General features: G+C 45.6%; 1 protein-coding gene across 1 annotated transcript in view; it reads right to left on the bottom strand.

Moving 5' to 3' along the window:
• Positions 1 to 17,644, bottom strand: part of LOC119161966 (membrane-associated tyrosine- and threonine-specific cdc2-inhibitory kinase-like) — a 101,873-nt gene that overhangs the window by 30,558 nt on the left and 53,671 nt on the right. The window contains exons 6-9 of the mRNA XM_075879907.1: positions 5,545 to 5,636; positions 3,769 to 3,875; positions 3,543 to 3,688; positions 2,422 to 2,590 (exon numbers count right to left, since the gene is read on the bottom strand). Of these exons, the coding sequence (XP_075736022.1) occupies positions 2,422 to 2,590; positions 3,543 to 3,688; positions 3,769 to 3,875; positions 5,545 to 5,636 (514 nt within the window). The remainder of the gene's footprint in view (positions 1 to 2,421; positions 2,591 to 3,542; positions 3,689 to 3,768; positions 3,876 to 5,544; positions 5,637 to 17,644) is intronic.

The raw sequence follows: 17,644 nt of genomic DNA, 5'->3' as shown, positions 1-17,644 counted from the left end.
CAGGGTGCATCAGCGGTCGGCGTTGGTGCACAATCGGCAATACCTGTTTGGGCTCCGGTAGCCTATTTCCCAAGCCGCGAATGCGGTGATTGGCAGCTAAAGTCTAGCTGCCAAACGGGTCTCTCTGCCCATATTCAGAGTGATAAGTTTTCGCCTTGTTTAGAAAACATAATCTGACTTACGCTCATGTGTTGATTTGTTCTAGCGTGTGGCATTTATTGCTCATCTTGCATTCAATCTGTGGCCAGGAAAACTGCAACATCAGTCATTTTTTTGAAGCGGGCAATTCGATTTTGAACACCACTTCACTTTTTGAAAAATGCTAAGTAGTATTGCACGCCTATGTAAACTATAAAAAGTTGTTTGACGTAAACAAAGATGCCCGGTTGTAATTTTTTGTGCTGCAATAAGGAAAAAAGTTGCCAATGGCGAAGTATTTCTGCGCAATGGTTAGTTTATAATTGTTGACGCCCGTTTTATGTCGCAGATCTCGGGCTCCTAATTTACCATACGGCCCTATATGCTATCCTGGGCCCTAACATGCGAAGCCAGTGAAACTTCAAGGTAAAAAAAAAACGGAGTGTCAGCTTTCTTTTGCTTTTAAGTGATAGATTCATTACACTCTGAAGAAAAAAATACAAAAGTAACACTGAAACTATGGCACTCTGACCTCTGTATAATGAAGTACATGAACGGATTTGCACGGTTCTGCCTGTATACCTGGTCCTCGTAACGTGTTGATTCCGCTCACCCCTCGTGTTTGTAGTACTGCGTGTTTTAGTGTATAGTGCCTTTTAAATGGCTTAGTATTTTCTGTGCCTACAGTGTGCTTCGTCCGACAGTGCCGTGCAACTTAGCAAAGTAGAAACAACAATCGGGACGGCTTCAAGGTGCCGCAATAGACACTAATGCTACAAACCCCAATAAACTATATTATAAGAAACGTCACGGCTTCGTCCTGTTTTGTAGGCGATGGAGACTCAATTGGCCGACGTAAAATGAAGTCAGCCTTGGAGTTGCGGGGACTGTGAACGGGCAATGAAAACTGTTTTTGCAGTTAAATGAACCGGACGATTAAACAAGTGGAGGTATGGTATAAATTAGGTGTGCAGAATTCTGAATGCACCCATCGATCAAAATTTTTGGAAAACGTTGCACGACCCCTTTAAACAAGCACCGCACACAGCACGCAATCAATGAGCTGGGCAGTTGAGTATTATAGAACGCTTGCCAAATTTCGAGGCCAGATTCAGTAAGCTTTAATAGAAATTTTTTTTACTTCCTTGTAACACATAGTTGCGTTCCTACGTAACAGATGCAGTGCATGCTGCGTGCAGCATGCTGTCTGTTTAGATATCACCTTAGAATTAAGACAAAGAGTATGTCGATTAACGTGGCACTTTTATTGTGTCTGAAAAAAGGTTATGCTATCAATTGCATGGCCAGCAACGTTTTAATGTGAACGTGCGCCCTGAAGATCTTAGCGAACATGTTGGGGTTCGTTAGTGGAACAATTTTTACTTGAAAGTCTTGTCTAGAAAAAAAAACCACCCTGCAGGTTCTAACTGCGTCCGCGCATATAGGTGTGCGCATGGGAGAGGGGTGCAAAATCTACCTCACATTCACTAGGGAGGGAGCACTGCACTATGCCTTGTATCCCCCCACCTACGAAAAGGGAATACTGGGCTAGCTTGTCGTAACACGTACATAATTGTTTACTGGTGAGACATAGCATAACCCAGCATACCTTAACAAGTTAGAGAAACTTCACCTAACCATCGTGTGAAAACGCAAAGAAAATTTAGGAAAGTCCTTCTGATGCGCCAGTATTAAAGTTCTGGTGCAAACTTCATAAAGAAAACTGGCTTTCGTGCGCTGCCCTTAACAATGCTTGGATGATTGAATTGGGAAAAGACTTCTGCAAGTATAATTTTGTGTCGCATAAAAACTTGTCATTGGAATAAATTGTCAAGCTTCTGAGCACACTGACTGGCGATTGTTTCGGACTTTTTCAACCACATCTCCGAATGAGTATAAAAGTTCTTAAATGAGATAACGCGCGTTTGAAAGCCCAAGTGATCATGACTCCTGAGCTTCATTCCGGACCCCCCCCTCCCCGGATGCGTAGGATTCCACGTGCCGCTTTCGCAAATTGTGATGTCATTGTTAGCTACGTTAGCCACCACAAATCTAAATATTCGTAAAGAAACTGATCAAGTAAACTCATATAGAAATTGTGTTTTAGAAGAGCAGTAATGAATAAATGAAAAAAATCACAGAAAATTTTGAAATTTGGCAACAGTGTCCCCCATCAATTTTCTGGCCAAATGTATTGGCAATTCACTGACAAAATGGTGGTAACTTTCAGGTTTATAAAAATGATACGAGGCGCTTTGGCTGCAAAGTACCATATTCACAAACCATCAGAAAAAATGTGGGTAGCTTGGACGGGTGTCTCATGAACTGCATTAAGACGGCTGGATGGTACGGGTGGGTACATCCAGCGAAACGAGGCCCTGCTCCAGGCACTTTCAAGGAAAGGCTGCACCCAGAACCAGGTTAGTAGCAGCAGGTCTTTCACCCAGTGAACCTGAAAAACAACGATGACGTGAATCTAGTGCTGAAGTAATGAATTCGATATCTAGACGGCATACTCATGTAAAGTTATGTGAAGATCCTGGAAATTTAGTTCTTTAGCCTAAATGCAGTGACTTGTGCCCCATTTTGCCGTGTTTTACTTGGCGCGCAAGCACCAATAGCGGAACACCAATAGAATAAAGTATAATATATTTCAGTCACTAGAAATATATTTCCCGTTGACGTGAAATAATAAAGTTAAAATGACTAGCAAAGTACACAAACGATGGTCGTAAAGAAGAACCGGAAGTGCAAGGCTTTAATTGAGGCCATGACGCTTGCAGCAGAGACCGCGCTGTGAGTTTTGGAGATAATGATGGGACATTGTTTATTGCATGCGATGCCCCATAACAGCACCTTCGTGCCATCTTCCCTTGCGCTGTTACACTAGCCAGAAAACACTACGAGTGTGCAATCGTGTTGGTGTTCTACTGTTTCTCTCACAAACTTTTTTGCCTTGGAATGAACCGTAACTGAAACATTTGATTACCTCTGCACATACGCTTTAGATTTAGGTGTGATGTCTAGGCATCACTTGATTGAAAAACGTCGGAAGTAAAGCACATCAACTGTGGTTGTAGCGCCCCGTAGAGCGTTCTATTTCTATGGCTTCAGCCATGCAACCCTTTTGTCATGGCTGGTCGGATGCATCTTGATGTGGGCTCCGGTGGCTCAAGCTCATTGCCATGGGATCAATTTGCGAGACAGAACAAAAAAGATTTCGCCTCAGAACATAGTCGCTTGATGAACACTTTCCACGCCAATGCACATCACTCAGTCTGCCCCTGAAATAATTATACCGTGCACTTTCGAGGTCACGTCGTAAATTGAAAATGTTGAGTCTCCTGAAACAAGCAGTATTGCGTAAAACGCTGCCATACAAGCATGACGGTTGAGGTGCTCACCGCTCTCCTTCGTGCGACATAGAGCCATCGCCACAGGCTTAGTCTATAGATGGCCGACATGGCAAGAAGTTGGTCAGCTGTGACCCGCTTCTCAGGGTCAGGGTGCATCATCTGCTCCATCACAACGCGAAGCTGCGGTGAAATACCTGCAATGCCACCAGCACTCAGTATAGCAAAATCCACTAGCGCAGGTGTGTCATTGGTCTTGCTTGGAACATGTACATACCTTGCGTGAGCTCATAAGGTAGAGTTCCCGAACGTAGCACGTGCCAATTTTCACCTCGACTAGGCAGCTCTAGGTCACAGGCCAGCTCGAGCGCTGTGATGCCGAGACTGAAAAAGAAGTCCATGCGGTGCAAAAAGTCCAGTAGCTTCACCGGACAAGCTCTAACCAGTATGCACGTAAAAAATAAGAACGTGAAGAACTGCGGAATCATACCTCTCTGCGAACGTGAGCTTCCAGCGTAGAGTTATCGAACACCTGCTGATAGGGGGGAGGTGGGTAATTTTATAGAGTAGCACTAATTGCCTTGCGTTCAGTGTGCCAGACCATTACTGATTCCGAGACAACTTTCTGCAAGACAATTGCACTGGCTTCATCTCACATTGTATATACACCTTTAAGTGTCATTTTTGAGGTCGTCTTGTTATTTGAATAATCTGTAGAGTTTAACGTCCAAAAACCACCATATGATTATGAGAAACTCCGCAGCGGAAGGCTCCGGACATTTCGACCACCTGGGGATTTTTAACATGAAACCAAATGTAATCACGCGGGCCTGCAGCGTTTTCGCCTCCATTTAAACCGCAGCCACCGCTGCTGAAATTTCATCCCTCAACTTGTGGGTCAGCAGCCGAGTACCTTAGTTACTAGATTACCGCGGCGGGGCGTGGTCTACTCGGGAGAGTTTAAAACTGAATAGGTATCTCAGATGCATCCTTGTTTTATACATCAAAACGACAAACACGCGGCCGAAGACAGGGCCATTCACACGTGCCTTTTCATGTAGAATGCGGCTGTTATGCTTGTTTTGTACTTTCACTTGATAAACGCCAAGCTATGCGTTATTCTCCCTTGAAAATAACAATATGCCACCTGCCTTGAATTGTTGAAGAGTTCGTAAATCACTCCGAAGTTGAAAATGAGTAGTGGCGCTGCTGTGATGACCGAGAATACAGGGAATGTTAGCGCATTTACTCGTTTTGCTTTTTTCTTTGCTACGCTGCGTTCATCTTGTGGTCTGTCCACCTCTTCGAATAAATTGTGCACCCCCTAATCACTCTTCAACGCCAGTGTACATTCTTGATAATCTAATTGACAAGCGTGGCCTGTAGAGGTATTCGACCAATCACATTCCAGCTTCAGTAGTTGTGCTTGCGCCACGACATTTTTTCGAACAAGGAGTGGTACGCAATTCTATTGCAACGTACCCTTGTGACTTGCATGGTAGTGCTATGGTTAATTTCCAGTTCTGCTTCGTGCGCTGGATGCCCGAACCACCACTGCTTTCCTTAATATATTCAGCGGTGGTCACATTAGGCAAGTGAATCCGGAAGCATTTTTGTCATCCTGCCTTTGTTTATGTCTGCCTGTATTTAGACTTGTGCTTTAAAAGAATCTAAGATAGAATGAATATTTAGTGCGCTGTTAAAAGTGCGAGGTCTATGCAGGACGATATAATGCCTGACTCCAGCAGCGTGCAAACTAAGATTAAGTGGCAAAGATGAGTGGCTACTCCCACCATGCGTTCACAATCAACATGACCTTCTCATTATAAAGCTCATTGCTGCGTTAACAACGTTTGTGCAATAGCAGGTTCCCTTCGGAGCCACCTCGTGCTACAACGCAATTGGACCCTTCGCAGAATTTTCTTCAGCGTCCGGCCTCTTGGAATATGTACGCATGTCATGCCTGTATTCGCAACTTTGATACGTGAAGCTGGTATTCTAACGATTAAGAAATTGCATCCCTGCTCTATTATTATAGATATTAAAATCCTACCTGAATATGTCAGCTGCCTTTGTGAAGTGGCCAGCCATCAGCTCCGGTGCCAGGTAGCGTGGGTCACCATCCCGAGCTTCTGCAGAGTCATGCTGCAAAACGAAATTTATTAAAGCGTTCTTTTAAGGCCTACATTTATGCTGTACCACGATGAAATGGACATTCGACAATTTTGATTGTTAAAAATGAAACACCTGGTAAAATCCCAACTGTAATGTCGAACTGCACAAACATTTATTTACATCTTACAACCAGTGAGCTGTGATCAAAAGTCAATAAAATCCTAAGCCGTCTCATTCACTTTGTGACAAGAGAGCGTGATCCCTCTGTGGCTAGTTTCCTAGGTAACGTGTTCTAGCAGCCCCACACTCTAAGGACTAAGAGTGCTGGGCACTTTTGTTTTTCAGAGAATACCTTCTTGGCCTATTTTTTCACTCTCTTTTTCATAGTTAATCACCTCTTCTTGAGCCAGAGTACAGATATTTCCTCAGAATGGGTCAAAGCACTCTGCCTCGACACAGTAACGTAACACTGCCCGCAGCAGAGTAGCATGACCTCACCGAGAAAAGTAGTACACCACACGACAAAAGTGGAACTGGGGCCAAAAAAAAAGAGCTTTCTAACTGTTTTTAACACATTTACTGTTGAGAATCGTAAGAATGGCTGAATACAAGAACTCGGACAGAAAAGAAAAAAAAGGTTAAAGTCGACCTCAAGACGCACTGCATATTGCATGCCCGACATGGTTACTACCTTACCACACTGAAAAACGATAAATCTATGTAGATTTCTTGATATCGTTCGTGTTGTTTGTGATCTGGCTGCTTTTTCTTGTAGAGTAGAGCCGATTTCAGTGTCTCTGTGCTGAAAACTAGCCGTACGTACTTTAACTGACGCGTTTAGTGTGTTCTGTGCTTCGTGAGAACAGAAGGCTCATCCGACCTATTTTACTGTAATAAAAAAAGATTAGCTAAACCAATTATAAGAACGGAATGTGCACCGCCTCGCTAAGCGGTAAGTCATTTCTGCGTACAAAAAGTCGCGCTTCTGAAGTGCACACTGTACCATTAGGTTTTTTTTAACCCACTTGGACAAACTTTCCGCCATCCTTGTCCATGTTCTAGGACTACAGCCAAAATACTTCACTGTAACCGTATGGTACGTTGGGTTTATTGCACCATTTTCCGTGTGCGATGGTCATAGCAAAAATTATGATTAGTAATATAAGGAGAATGCGATGGCCTTTTGCGTTTAGTTTTGATCAAGGCTGATTGAACAAGGTAGTACTCGATTATTTCTATGCAGACATCGTAAATAAAAATAAAGATGTGGATATATTAGGAGATATATAATAATAGCCTTCATGTGCGCTGAAATTAACTGGCGCGCTCTAGAAACGCTGTTTTATTTGTTAATCGTCTCTAACGCAACAACAAACAAATAAAGTACGTTTTACTATATATATATGTGGTTATTAAATAGTGATCATCACTAGCGGTGTGCCGATGCATCTAAATGTAATCAAGAGCAGGTGTACAACTGCGTTTGGCTCTCGTGCTTGAAGAGTATATCGGTAATTCACTCTCTGAAAGCCGAGTAGAAGGCAAGTTCACTCTCTGGTTTTATACACAGCGAAAATGAATTTACCTTCCTCTGATGCTTTGAGAGAAAAGAAGAACAGTGATGAGTAACTTGACGTTTTTTACTCCTGCGATACTCTCCGCAATTTTTAAAGCGCACACGCCTCGATCACTCAAAACTAGCTGTAACATCATTGCCGTAAGGTGAGAGCCGGTCTTCGTTTTCTAAGCAGGTCGTGTTACTCGTTCTCTGGCATCGACAACCCCATGCACTACGAGCCACACGTCACGCTAGCCCAATTTTGTGTCACAGCTACTTTATCCGCCTGTGACCGTCCTCCTGCTCTGCCGCTCGCTTCTTTCTGGCGTTTTATTGCTGCGGAAGGGAATGTGTCAGTCGTGCAATGACAAGTTCAAGTGCTGCCTTACAAAGAATTGTCTCCTTCCTGTGCTTGGCTGCTACATTTTTGTGATAGCTGCAATGCCACAGGCAAGCGTAGCCAATCTGTTTTAGAGATATGCCTTTGTTAGGCCACAATCTTTAACTTGTCGCACTGTGCCACATTTTGTTGAGAGTCCGCGTCGCCCGCCTTCCCTCAGCAATGCTTTTGTCCGCTACGGTGGTGGAGGAGCGTTCTGTCATGCGCACTTTCAAAAGAAGCTTCGCGTAAACCCATCATCGCACATCATAGAAACATCATTCACTATTGAAATACCCCTTTAAACGCTCCCTCACTGTGCGCCGTGGCATGTGAAAGAGGGCTTCATGTAAGCTGGTACTGTACTAAGCTTTGCGTGCAATATTAATCTATCAAATTCGCAATGAAAAAGAATTGTTACCGAAATGATGTAACAAGCTCAAACCAAATTTATGGAGCGTTGCTCGTGCTTACGTACTTCAGCAGTTTGAAAGCGTACCTCCCAACGTTAGTAAGAAGACCTGAATAAAATATTTACGTGATGCGGTGTCTCGTGGAGTTGAAGCTTTCAACTGCTGCCACCATGATTCGTTCTTTTCAGGTTTTGTTTTTTGAGTGAAGCGCCTAAGGTCGAGGTCTGGCCAGGCAGAGGGAAGAAAAAGTTTATGATTTGCCTCAACTTTTAGCGATCGTGATTGGTCTCGACATTCTAGCGCTTGCTCGGCAGGTAAGTTTTTTTTTCCTATTGAACTTTTGTGGACGTTGCGTAACAATGCATTGGTAAGTGAAGCTGTACAACTTTAAAGCATACAATAGCTAAAGCTACGCTAGTTAATAAAGAGGGCTAAGTAATGGTCTACTAACGTATCCTTGCGGCTTCCTCCCACAATAATTCTACGCTTCCTATAGCCAAGCCTTGCAATGCTTAGCCGAAAATGGCAACAACTTCGTTGAGCTCATAGAAGCTTTCAGAAACTAGGCCGTCAAAGAGCTAGCTTCTCTGTTAGTTCAGCCAGACACCGTAATTGCAAGCTTCTCACATTCGCAACATCCGAATATTTCAACTAAATCACCGAGAAGAGAATATTGCTCTTTTTTGTTAGAATATTTTTCGTGAACGCAGAAAATTACACACCCTAGTTTGTTCACGCGATCGAAATTTACAATAATTCGATCTCGCTATATGAAGTTGACTCCACCATCGAACTGTCATGCTCCGTCACGACGACTATATAGGAGGATGCCAGGTGTAATAGATTTTAGATTCAAAGCAGCTCTGACTCACGTGTGTAACGCCGTACATACGTGCGTCGGTCCGAACGCGCGACAACGCTTTCCCCTCGCGGCACGTGTGGGAGGGGTGCCAAATTATTCGCGCCGCAGCTGCGCGTTGACGTCAACCAATGCCATCGGGACTCAAGTACGGGGAGGGGGGTTGCCTTTGTGAAGTAACCCGGATTGGGGCGACGGAAGCGTTGGCATGCCTAAACATAAGGCTTTATACTATTTATTGAGATATCCTGAAGGCACCTCAGGGCGTTACGAAGAGCATTAGTTGTACACTTGGCTGACTTTTTTGCCGCTACACGCGTAACATACTGAATAAAATTTTGAAAGAAAACGCAGAAGATACCACCCACATTTACACCGATTCGCGTTTTATTCATATATTTGTTGGAGTTTAGAGCTTCCGCTTGAAAGTCTTGTGCGGGTCTAACACTGCTTTTCAATCGCGGGAAAAGTTCTTCAGAAGAATAATCGTGCTGCACCACAATACATATTTGCGCACACCTTCGATTGCCTGTCTCTTTTCAAAGACGTCGAAATCTGAAGGCTCCTCGTCGCTGAGCAGTTGCAGTGACCCATGGCCACTTGACGTTGGTTTTGAAATTTTCAATATTCGTCACTTTTGGAAAGCTCTTCTACAAGAACAGAACTATCACTGTAAAGAAAAATTAGCTGAGGTGGCAGTAAACGACTTGTCCTTTAGCGCATGCCCCGATGGGGGTTTTTAAAGCACCGTTCGGAGAAAGTAAAAAATTTACTCCCTAACAGGAGGGGGATTTTGGATGGATTTAAGAGAGTTCCTATGTTACAACCCCCTGTGATCTCTTTCAAGTGAGTATGAGAATAAATTTTTGCATCCGCTGAGAAAAACAGAAAATTACGTCCGCAGCCGTATTAGGTGCGACGTAACTTTAAGCAATTACCTTCGAAGCACTCAATATTGATCACAGTAAACAAACATGCACATGATGTTCACATAATATTACAACACTTACACTCACCATAACTTTCCGCTCGCGCTTCACAACATCACCTTAGTCGCCGGTTATATATAGGCACCTCATTTTGACCTCTCATGTAGCTCTGGAGGGACCCTTTTTTTACTAATAATTAGAAAATAAACATGCACAGCGTAAATATATACTTGCGATGGCCTAATTCAAGTACTTCAACACACATGCCTTTATCCTAAACTCGCTGAATATATATCATTTTAACAATAGCGAAAGTTATTTATCATTTGGTGCTTTATTGTAGGGGCAACATTTGCATTAGCAGTACTGTGTGCGAATCCGTAAAATACACTGAATCGTACACAAAGCCCGAACGTCCGTACATGAGCACTTCAACGACGCACATTCAGCAGCACCAGCAATGAACCCAGGATCCGAAATACACCACCGCTGCCGCGTTCGACGACTAGGCCTCACTCAGGAGTTCGGCACGGTTATACGATGAGTGACAGCTGGCGATCACAAAATGCTTGCTGAAGTGCAGTTTCTATATTTTTACCATGCACAGAAATAGGTGTCAACTATCCACGCAGTTGAAGCTACAGAGCGATAGATTAGAACGAACGAGACAGCTCGCAGTCGCAGTTCCTGTTGCTCGCATGCAATGCTTGGGCATGCATGCGGTACACCGTTTTGTGTGTCTCCGCCACGTTCCGCGCTCGCGTTCTTAGTCATTTGAGAGCTGCGGTCACACGGCGAAGAAGACGCGGTCATTACATCAGCCTTTCTTTTTTGTAAAACAGTTTCTTTGCCTCGGCGGTGGTCGGTGCTCGCTCGTAGAGCTTGCCACGGCGGCCAGCACGCAGTGCTAGTTCGCTACGACGCCGGCTTAATATATCGACAGCATAGCGAGGCCTGTTTACCGCTTAGATGTTGCAGCTAGTGAAATACAGGCGACACTCTGAGAAGCCACATTTGGCGGAGTCGGGGAGAGTGCGTCGCCGGCGCAACTCACACTGGTTGCCGGCCAGCCTGCCATGGTCGAGCGAAGCCTACTCCGGACTGCTTAGAAGTTTTAGGGTGGTGGTGGTGGTGGTGGTGGTAAAAACATTTATTTAACAAAAAGCAGGAGGCATGCAGCAACCGTCTCATAAGAGGGTGGCAACCACAACGAGTAGGTGGGGATCCCAAGGACAGGACCCCATTGGCGTCGGCTACCTGGGATCGTGTAACTAAGTCTTTTTTGGCCTGAAGGTTAGAGTAGCCAAGCAGGGTTGCCTCCCATTCCACCCGGGCTTGGCTGGGTATAGGGGGTACAGCAGGGTTGCGCGGGCAGGCCCACACCATGTGGTAGATTTCCGAAGATGCCTCCCAACTGTGTGAGCAGCTGCCGGAAAAGGCAAGATCAAAGTGTTCGTGGGCTACCGGGAACAGCATAGTATTCTTGAAGAGTCATAATAAAAGCCGCCCATCTGCTTTATTTAGGCCTTTGCATGGGCGTAGATAAAGGCTGTGATCGTACTCGTAATGGTCCACAGTTTCGCGGAACGAATACACCGGATTAAATTCAAGGTCATCCTTATCGGGGGAGGTAAGTGAGAATGCCCGGTGAGAGAGCGCACGGGCGGCGTCGTCGGCTGTCTCACCCCCTTCGAGTGCCATGTGAGATCGAACTCGTAATCGTCCAGTTTCGCGGAACGAATACACCGGATTAAATTCAAGGTCATCCTGATCGGGGGAGGTAAGTGAGAATGCCCGGTGAGAGAGCGCACGGGCGGCGTCATCAGCTGTCTCACCCCCTTCGAGGGCCATGTGAGCAGGAGCCGACACTATACGGCGGGGTGCAGGGATCCCCTGATAGTCCGAACCTTGCAATCAGTGGTAGGCCAGGAATGCGACACGGCCGTTCACAATATTTGGACAGGCCCCTCGAGAATCGGAGATTATAATTTGCGACCTAGGGTGACAAGTGACCAATGCAATGGCAACTTCCTCCGCATGGATTTTGTCACAGGCTCAAAACATGAGCCCTTTAACTGTTTTGTTCTCGTGTATGACAGGGACCGTGTACCAGCCGTCAGGGTGTGGGCCGGAGGCATCCACGTAGAACACGCGGGGTTTCAATCTATATTATTGGGCCAGGGCATCCGCCCGCGCCAGGCGCCGGCTATTGTGGTCTTTTGTCATATTGTTTTGAATAGGGCGAACGTTGAGGGGAGCATCTCCACTCGAATGAAGGTTTAACGCGATCTTGCGTGATGTGAATATGTTGTGTGTGTAGGTGGGCAAATAGGTGGCGCCCAACTACCGTCTGTGAAAGTCGAGTGTACTGGTGTGTGAGGTGGGCCTCTCGAAGCTCCTGAAACGTATTCACCTTGCTCAGGCCTAGAAGGCGCTAGTTACAGGTGTTCACGAGGAGGTCGAAAGCTCGTTTTACAATTTTACGAAGGATGACTTTAAGCACATCTTCGTCTTGCTTCCGCAGGTGGAAGTATGATGTAGAACACAAGATTCTACTGGTTACAAATGCATGTGCCAGCCGTAAGGCATCTGTGCACCGTAGCCCCCCCCCCTCCCCCCACCGTTTTATATGCGGCCCATCGGGTCACCCACATTCAGGAGTTTGGCCGAAGTGGTGGCTGACCATCTGTTTTCATTAACAAAGAGCCCCAGTACTCGGACTCATTTTTGTTCAGGGAATGAAACTGTCTCCAGAGAGAGTGCAATTTTGGCTGGGCACTTGGGTGATGGGCGTATGTGCACGAATTCCGATTTGGATGGCGAGCACTGAAAACCACACTGGCGGGCATAGCGGTAGACTATGCTAGCTGCTTGCTGCAGGTTCGCCTCAATATCTCCGAGTGCAGCACGCTTGGCCCCCATGATGATGTCATCAGCATACAAGGCATGTTGTATACCGAGAACATCAGCCAGCTGAACCGGCAGGTACATCATGGCCAGATGAAATAATAAAGGAGACAGTACCGCACCTTGTGGAGTACCTCCAATTCCTAAGGCGAAAGGGTCATGTTGATTGCCCTGTATATCATTGTAGATATTTCTGTCGGTTAAAAATTGCCTAATGTGTTCCAATGCTCTCAATCCACATCCAGTTTGTGAAAGGTGCGTTAAAATTACTTCATGAGTTAGAATGTCAAACGCCCCCTTTAAGTCCAAGGCGAGTACAACCTTGTCGTTGTGAGGGCGTTTGACAGGGTGTAGGATATCCCAAATTAATGAAGCAGAATGTCTTGCGCGGATCTGTGCGGTCAAAACCCGTGCATCTAGTCTGTGGAAATATGGTTATTTTTCATGATATCAGACAAACGATCCAGCACCATCATCTCCTTCACTTTGTTTGTGCCTATGTGAGAGAAATAGGGCGAAGATTGTCGGTGTTTACGGCTTTTTCAGGTTTCGGTATAAATGTGACTAGGTCAGTCTTCCACTGTATGGGGAGTGGCACTTCCCCTGACAAAATAGAGTTGAAATAATCAAATAGTGATTCATAAGCCACGTCAGGACGGTCAGCTAACATTTTCACAGTAATTTTATCCTGACCCAGAGTGGTGCCACCTTTCATTTTAGTCGGGGCTTTCCGAACTTTGAAAATCTTGAATTGGCGGTCCAGTTCCACGTTCTCTGCTCCCGCGTAGGAGTGCGCCAATCCACGCGGCTCCTTTGTGAAGCAAAAGTATTGCTACCCTAATTTATGCGCCTGCTGGGTTGCATTACATTAAAAGCTATGGATTGCCCTTTGTAAGTGTTTCAGGGTTTTGGTGCGGGTCTGCGTTGGGACTACGAGCCCGCAAAATAGCCTCCAGGTATTTCTGTCTGATAGCTGGCGCGCTCCCATGTTGCATAGGTTTTAGACAGTAAACTCCAGGGGCAATCGCTGACAATCAAAACAGCTTACTTTTGTTATTATTTATTCTTTAGAATTTTGGGAACTCGGCCCTTTGAAGCGAGTCGTTCGCGGCGTTTTATTGAGAAATTGGACTGATTGATGTCCTGCGTAGTTTAACTATGCGAAATATCTTGAAACTTTCGCACTAAACACCAGTCGTTGCGAATTTTGCTGCACTGATAATTTTGTTGCCTGCCGACAGATGATCACATGGTCAGCCACTCAAAACACTGCTGTTTACCACGGACGTTAAAACTGATGCCCGTACACACACACACACACACACACACACACACACACACACACACACACGGCGCGACCAAAAGGTTTTTAAAACTTCCGTAGGGAGTTTCAACCATGTCACCTGAAACACCGTGGGAAGTTTAACAAGGTCATATTGTTCATAATGTAAGTCATTAAGCAGGGGGCGTCTTACGACGACACGTGCAGAGTTCACTCCGTACCAGGGAGTAAATATTTGGGGTAGGGGAGTTTTGGGGGCTCATATGTGGGAGTAACTCGCGTTTGGGCAAATTTTTGCTTGCAGTGTATAAGCCACCACATTCACAGCTGCTATTGCTGGGTAAACCAGTCCTCTCGTGTCAACTTCTCCCAAAAGCCTGTACATGTGATTTTCGGGAGAAACTGCGATAGTCTTGTCACTTGTGAGGAGCTCTCTGCATTTGTCGGTCCAGCTCTTCACAGCGATGAGCACTGAGTCACCAGCAACATACTAAACCACTGGAAAGACATCCTTACTTTTGAGAGGATCTCCTCGGTCACAAATACGTTGAATTTTTCACTTGGCACTGCTACCTACGTTTGGAGCTCTTCCAATTTTTTATTTCTGTCGTTATAGAGTGCGAACACCGTGCCAATTTGTGGTAGTGTGCTTGGCAGTCGCAGCTTGTTCTCTCAATCGTAAATATTTCTTATAAACAAATGATACCTCGAGCCAGGCAGTCGTCGGTTACAACCAAAATGGTTTTCCGGAAGTTCTGTTGGGAACTTTCTAAGAAGCACAATTAAGCTCTTGAAAGCCATATGCGCAAGTTTCAATGAACACCAAATTTAATTGATATGTGGGGTTTAACGTCCGAAAACTGCCATATGATTGAGAAACACGCCGTAGGGCGAGGCTCCGGAAGAAACTGACCACCTGGGGTGTTTTAACGTACACCAAAATCTGAGGACACCGGCGTACAGCAATTTCGCCTTCGAAAATGCAGCCGCCGTAGCCGAGTACCTTAGCCACTAGACCACCGCGGCGAGGCTCAATGAAGACCCGAGTCTGCTGAACAAGAGCCCCATGTGTCTCAATAAGTTATCTATAGACATCTGCTCTCCTTTGTTTCAATTCCTCAAACCAGTCTAAAAAATTCTACAAGAACGAAACATTGAGGTGAAATGGAGAAGCATAGACGGGCTTTTGCAGGTCATTTCTTAATCTTAGTCCTTTGAAAGGATTTTTTAGGTTAACGAATTCCCACCATCTCACTATTATTCCAATGCAACTAGCGGTTTCGTCGTAGTGCTTCAGGTTCTTCTTGCCTCCAATGATTCGAAGTGCACTTTGTCTGGACTCACTAAATTCTTTTTCTCAATGTTTGTGTGGGAAACAGCTTTCATATAGCGGAGAAATGTATTCTATTGACTCTATGGTTCGGGGTTCATTCCAAAAAACGAATATATTGACCGAATGGTTCTAGGGTGGGCCACGATGATGGTACCGTGAATCCGCATGTACTTGTCTGCGTGAGGCGATATAGTAAATAGTATGCCGAAGTGAATTATAAATTTTACAGAGTAGCACCGTCGTTCTTTTTGTTGATAATATTTCACTTGCTAAGCAAGTAGTTGAATGGTCCGTGTGTTTTCTTGCGCTGTGGATAGCTCGCACAGAAGAGAAGCGACAGTCTCGAAGATGTCTGTTGTTGAACCTCTCAACTCTTTCCAGTAACTGCAGCAGGTGTCGTTTGCTGTCGATCGTGGATAGAAGTACCGTTTCGGACCAGAGCTGCTTCACTGATGCTTTTGCGACATTTACTGTAAGGCTGAAGTCGAATTTTACAATAGAGTATTTAATTGAATAAGCGTCATTGTTACAAATGTGAGCCAAAATAACATGGCCATTGCATTTGATGACATGCCAAATTGTGAGATTTTGTACTCAAATGCAGTTTGCGACATCTTTCCAATCTCAAAGATTATCCGCTTCGTCCTCTTTTTTGGCCGTGACAATTGACTCGACGAGCATTTTCTCAAGCGAAGTGGCCTCCAAGCGCATTCGCTTGCTCTCTGGGGCCTCTCTACTACAGCTTTGTGTAGGCAGGTAGCTTGGGAAATTAGGGAATACCAACGGTACTGCCTCAGTTCGTTGCCTCAAACGTAATAGCAGTGCGGCCATTGTTCAGCCGCTGGCTTCGTCAATATAGCTAGTTTCCCGAACAACGCATTTGACTTTAAAGTTACGCTCTCCACACCTAAACAAAAGAAACATATCCTAGCATCAGTACGGCTACCTTGTAACAACAGCACATTCAGGGCTTTGCTTGATGTGTTTAGGCGTAACACGGTACAAGCTACAACGCTCAGGCCGCAACATTAACCAGCAAGCTGCATAAGAAAATCATAACACATTCGAAACATTTTACCTTGGAGTTCCCTTACACAACCAAGCCTTCACGTGGAATAACACGTATCCACGCTTGCCTTGCTTCGTCGGCGTGAGGGAAAAAGAAAACATGCACCTTGGGGCCTGTCTTGCAATTGCCGTTACTGCATGACATGCAACACTTTCCTGGCATTTCGCCGTTTATTCTAATGCTGCCTGAGCCTGCTCAGCGCACATAACACGCGATAAACACCGAGGCCACTCGCCATTGCTGAACTCCACACAGAAACGAACATTGAAAGACCAACAAATAATATACTGCGTACATTCTTGCCACCAACACTCAGAGCATCCAAACGTGCCCGCGTTGCCGAGGCTTCTTACGGATGGATGAATGGATGGATGGACGTATCCGGCTGTGCCCTTTAGATCAGGCGGTGGCTCACGCCACCTAGCCATAACGTTAGGTACTATGACTGTGTGTTTAAGGATTAAGTTTAACTCGTGCCTCGATTGTAGCCACCAATCAGTTAGCCTCTTTCTGGTTATTTCTATCCGTTTAACGTCTATTTTGCCTCCATTGTCCCTAAACACCAATGCTTTGAAAAAAATGGCGCCATTATCTTCTAAAATAGGGTGGAGCCCTTTACAGAACAATATAAAATGTTCAGCCGTTTACTCATCCTCTCCCCACGCACTACCTACGCCGCGCAGGGGAACAACGCCATCTAGCGTCTAGCGCAGACGTGGGCCCCTAACTGATGAATTAAACTCACGGGCCAACGGGAGCACCCGGCCTGGAATGAATTTCCTACTGGTGGTGTTGCGTCAACTACCCTCTCAGTGCACACTGAGGGCACTCTCTCCGTTCTGCCGCGCACTGAGCGCAGCGCCTGGACCAGCCACCTCGTCCGTTTGGCAGCAACACCCGCAGCTCGCTCCCCTACCACGACCGCCACTGGCTACACCGCATACCCATCGGCTCACATGCAAGAAAACTGACACGCGCCTAACGTACGCCTTCAAATATACCTGTGCTCGTCTCATACTAGACCTACCCCAGCCATCGCTTCAAATCAATTCTCAGGCACTCACCACAGCACCCGTGTTAGCGTCGTGCGTCACTCGACTTTTTGCAAAGCTCCATCGCACAACGAGGGGTACGTACTATTGACTCGTTTACTGAAATTGACAGCACGCCAGAAGACAACACTCTTCGCCCGCCGAAACATCCACTGAACTGATAAGGCCTAAGCTGGTCGTCGCCGGCGTGTCGCGGGTGAGCGATGTCAAAAACATTGGCGAATGGCAACATTGCACCTACAAGAACGACAAGGCGC

The sequence above is a fragment of the Rhipicephalus microplus genome, chromosome X (assembly GCF_043290135.1).
Source record: "Rhipicephalus microplus isolate Deutch F79 chromosome X, USDA_Rmic, whole genome shotgun sequence".
NCBI lineage: Eukaryota > Metazoa > Arthropoda > Arachnida > Ixodida > Ixodidae > Rhipicephalus > Rhipicephalus microplus.
Note: the sequence above shows the minus strand (reverse complement) of the source record. Positions and strands in the feature narration are given on the sequence as shown.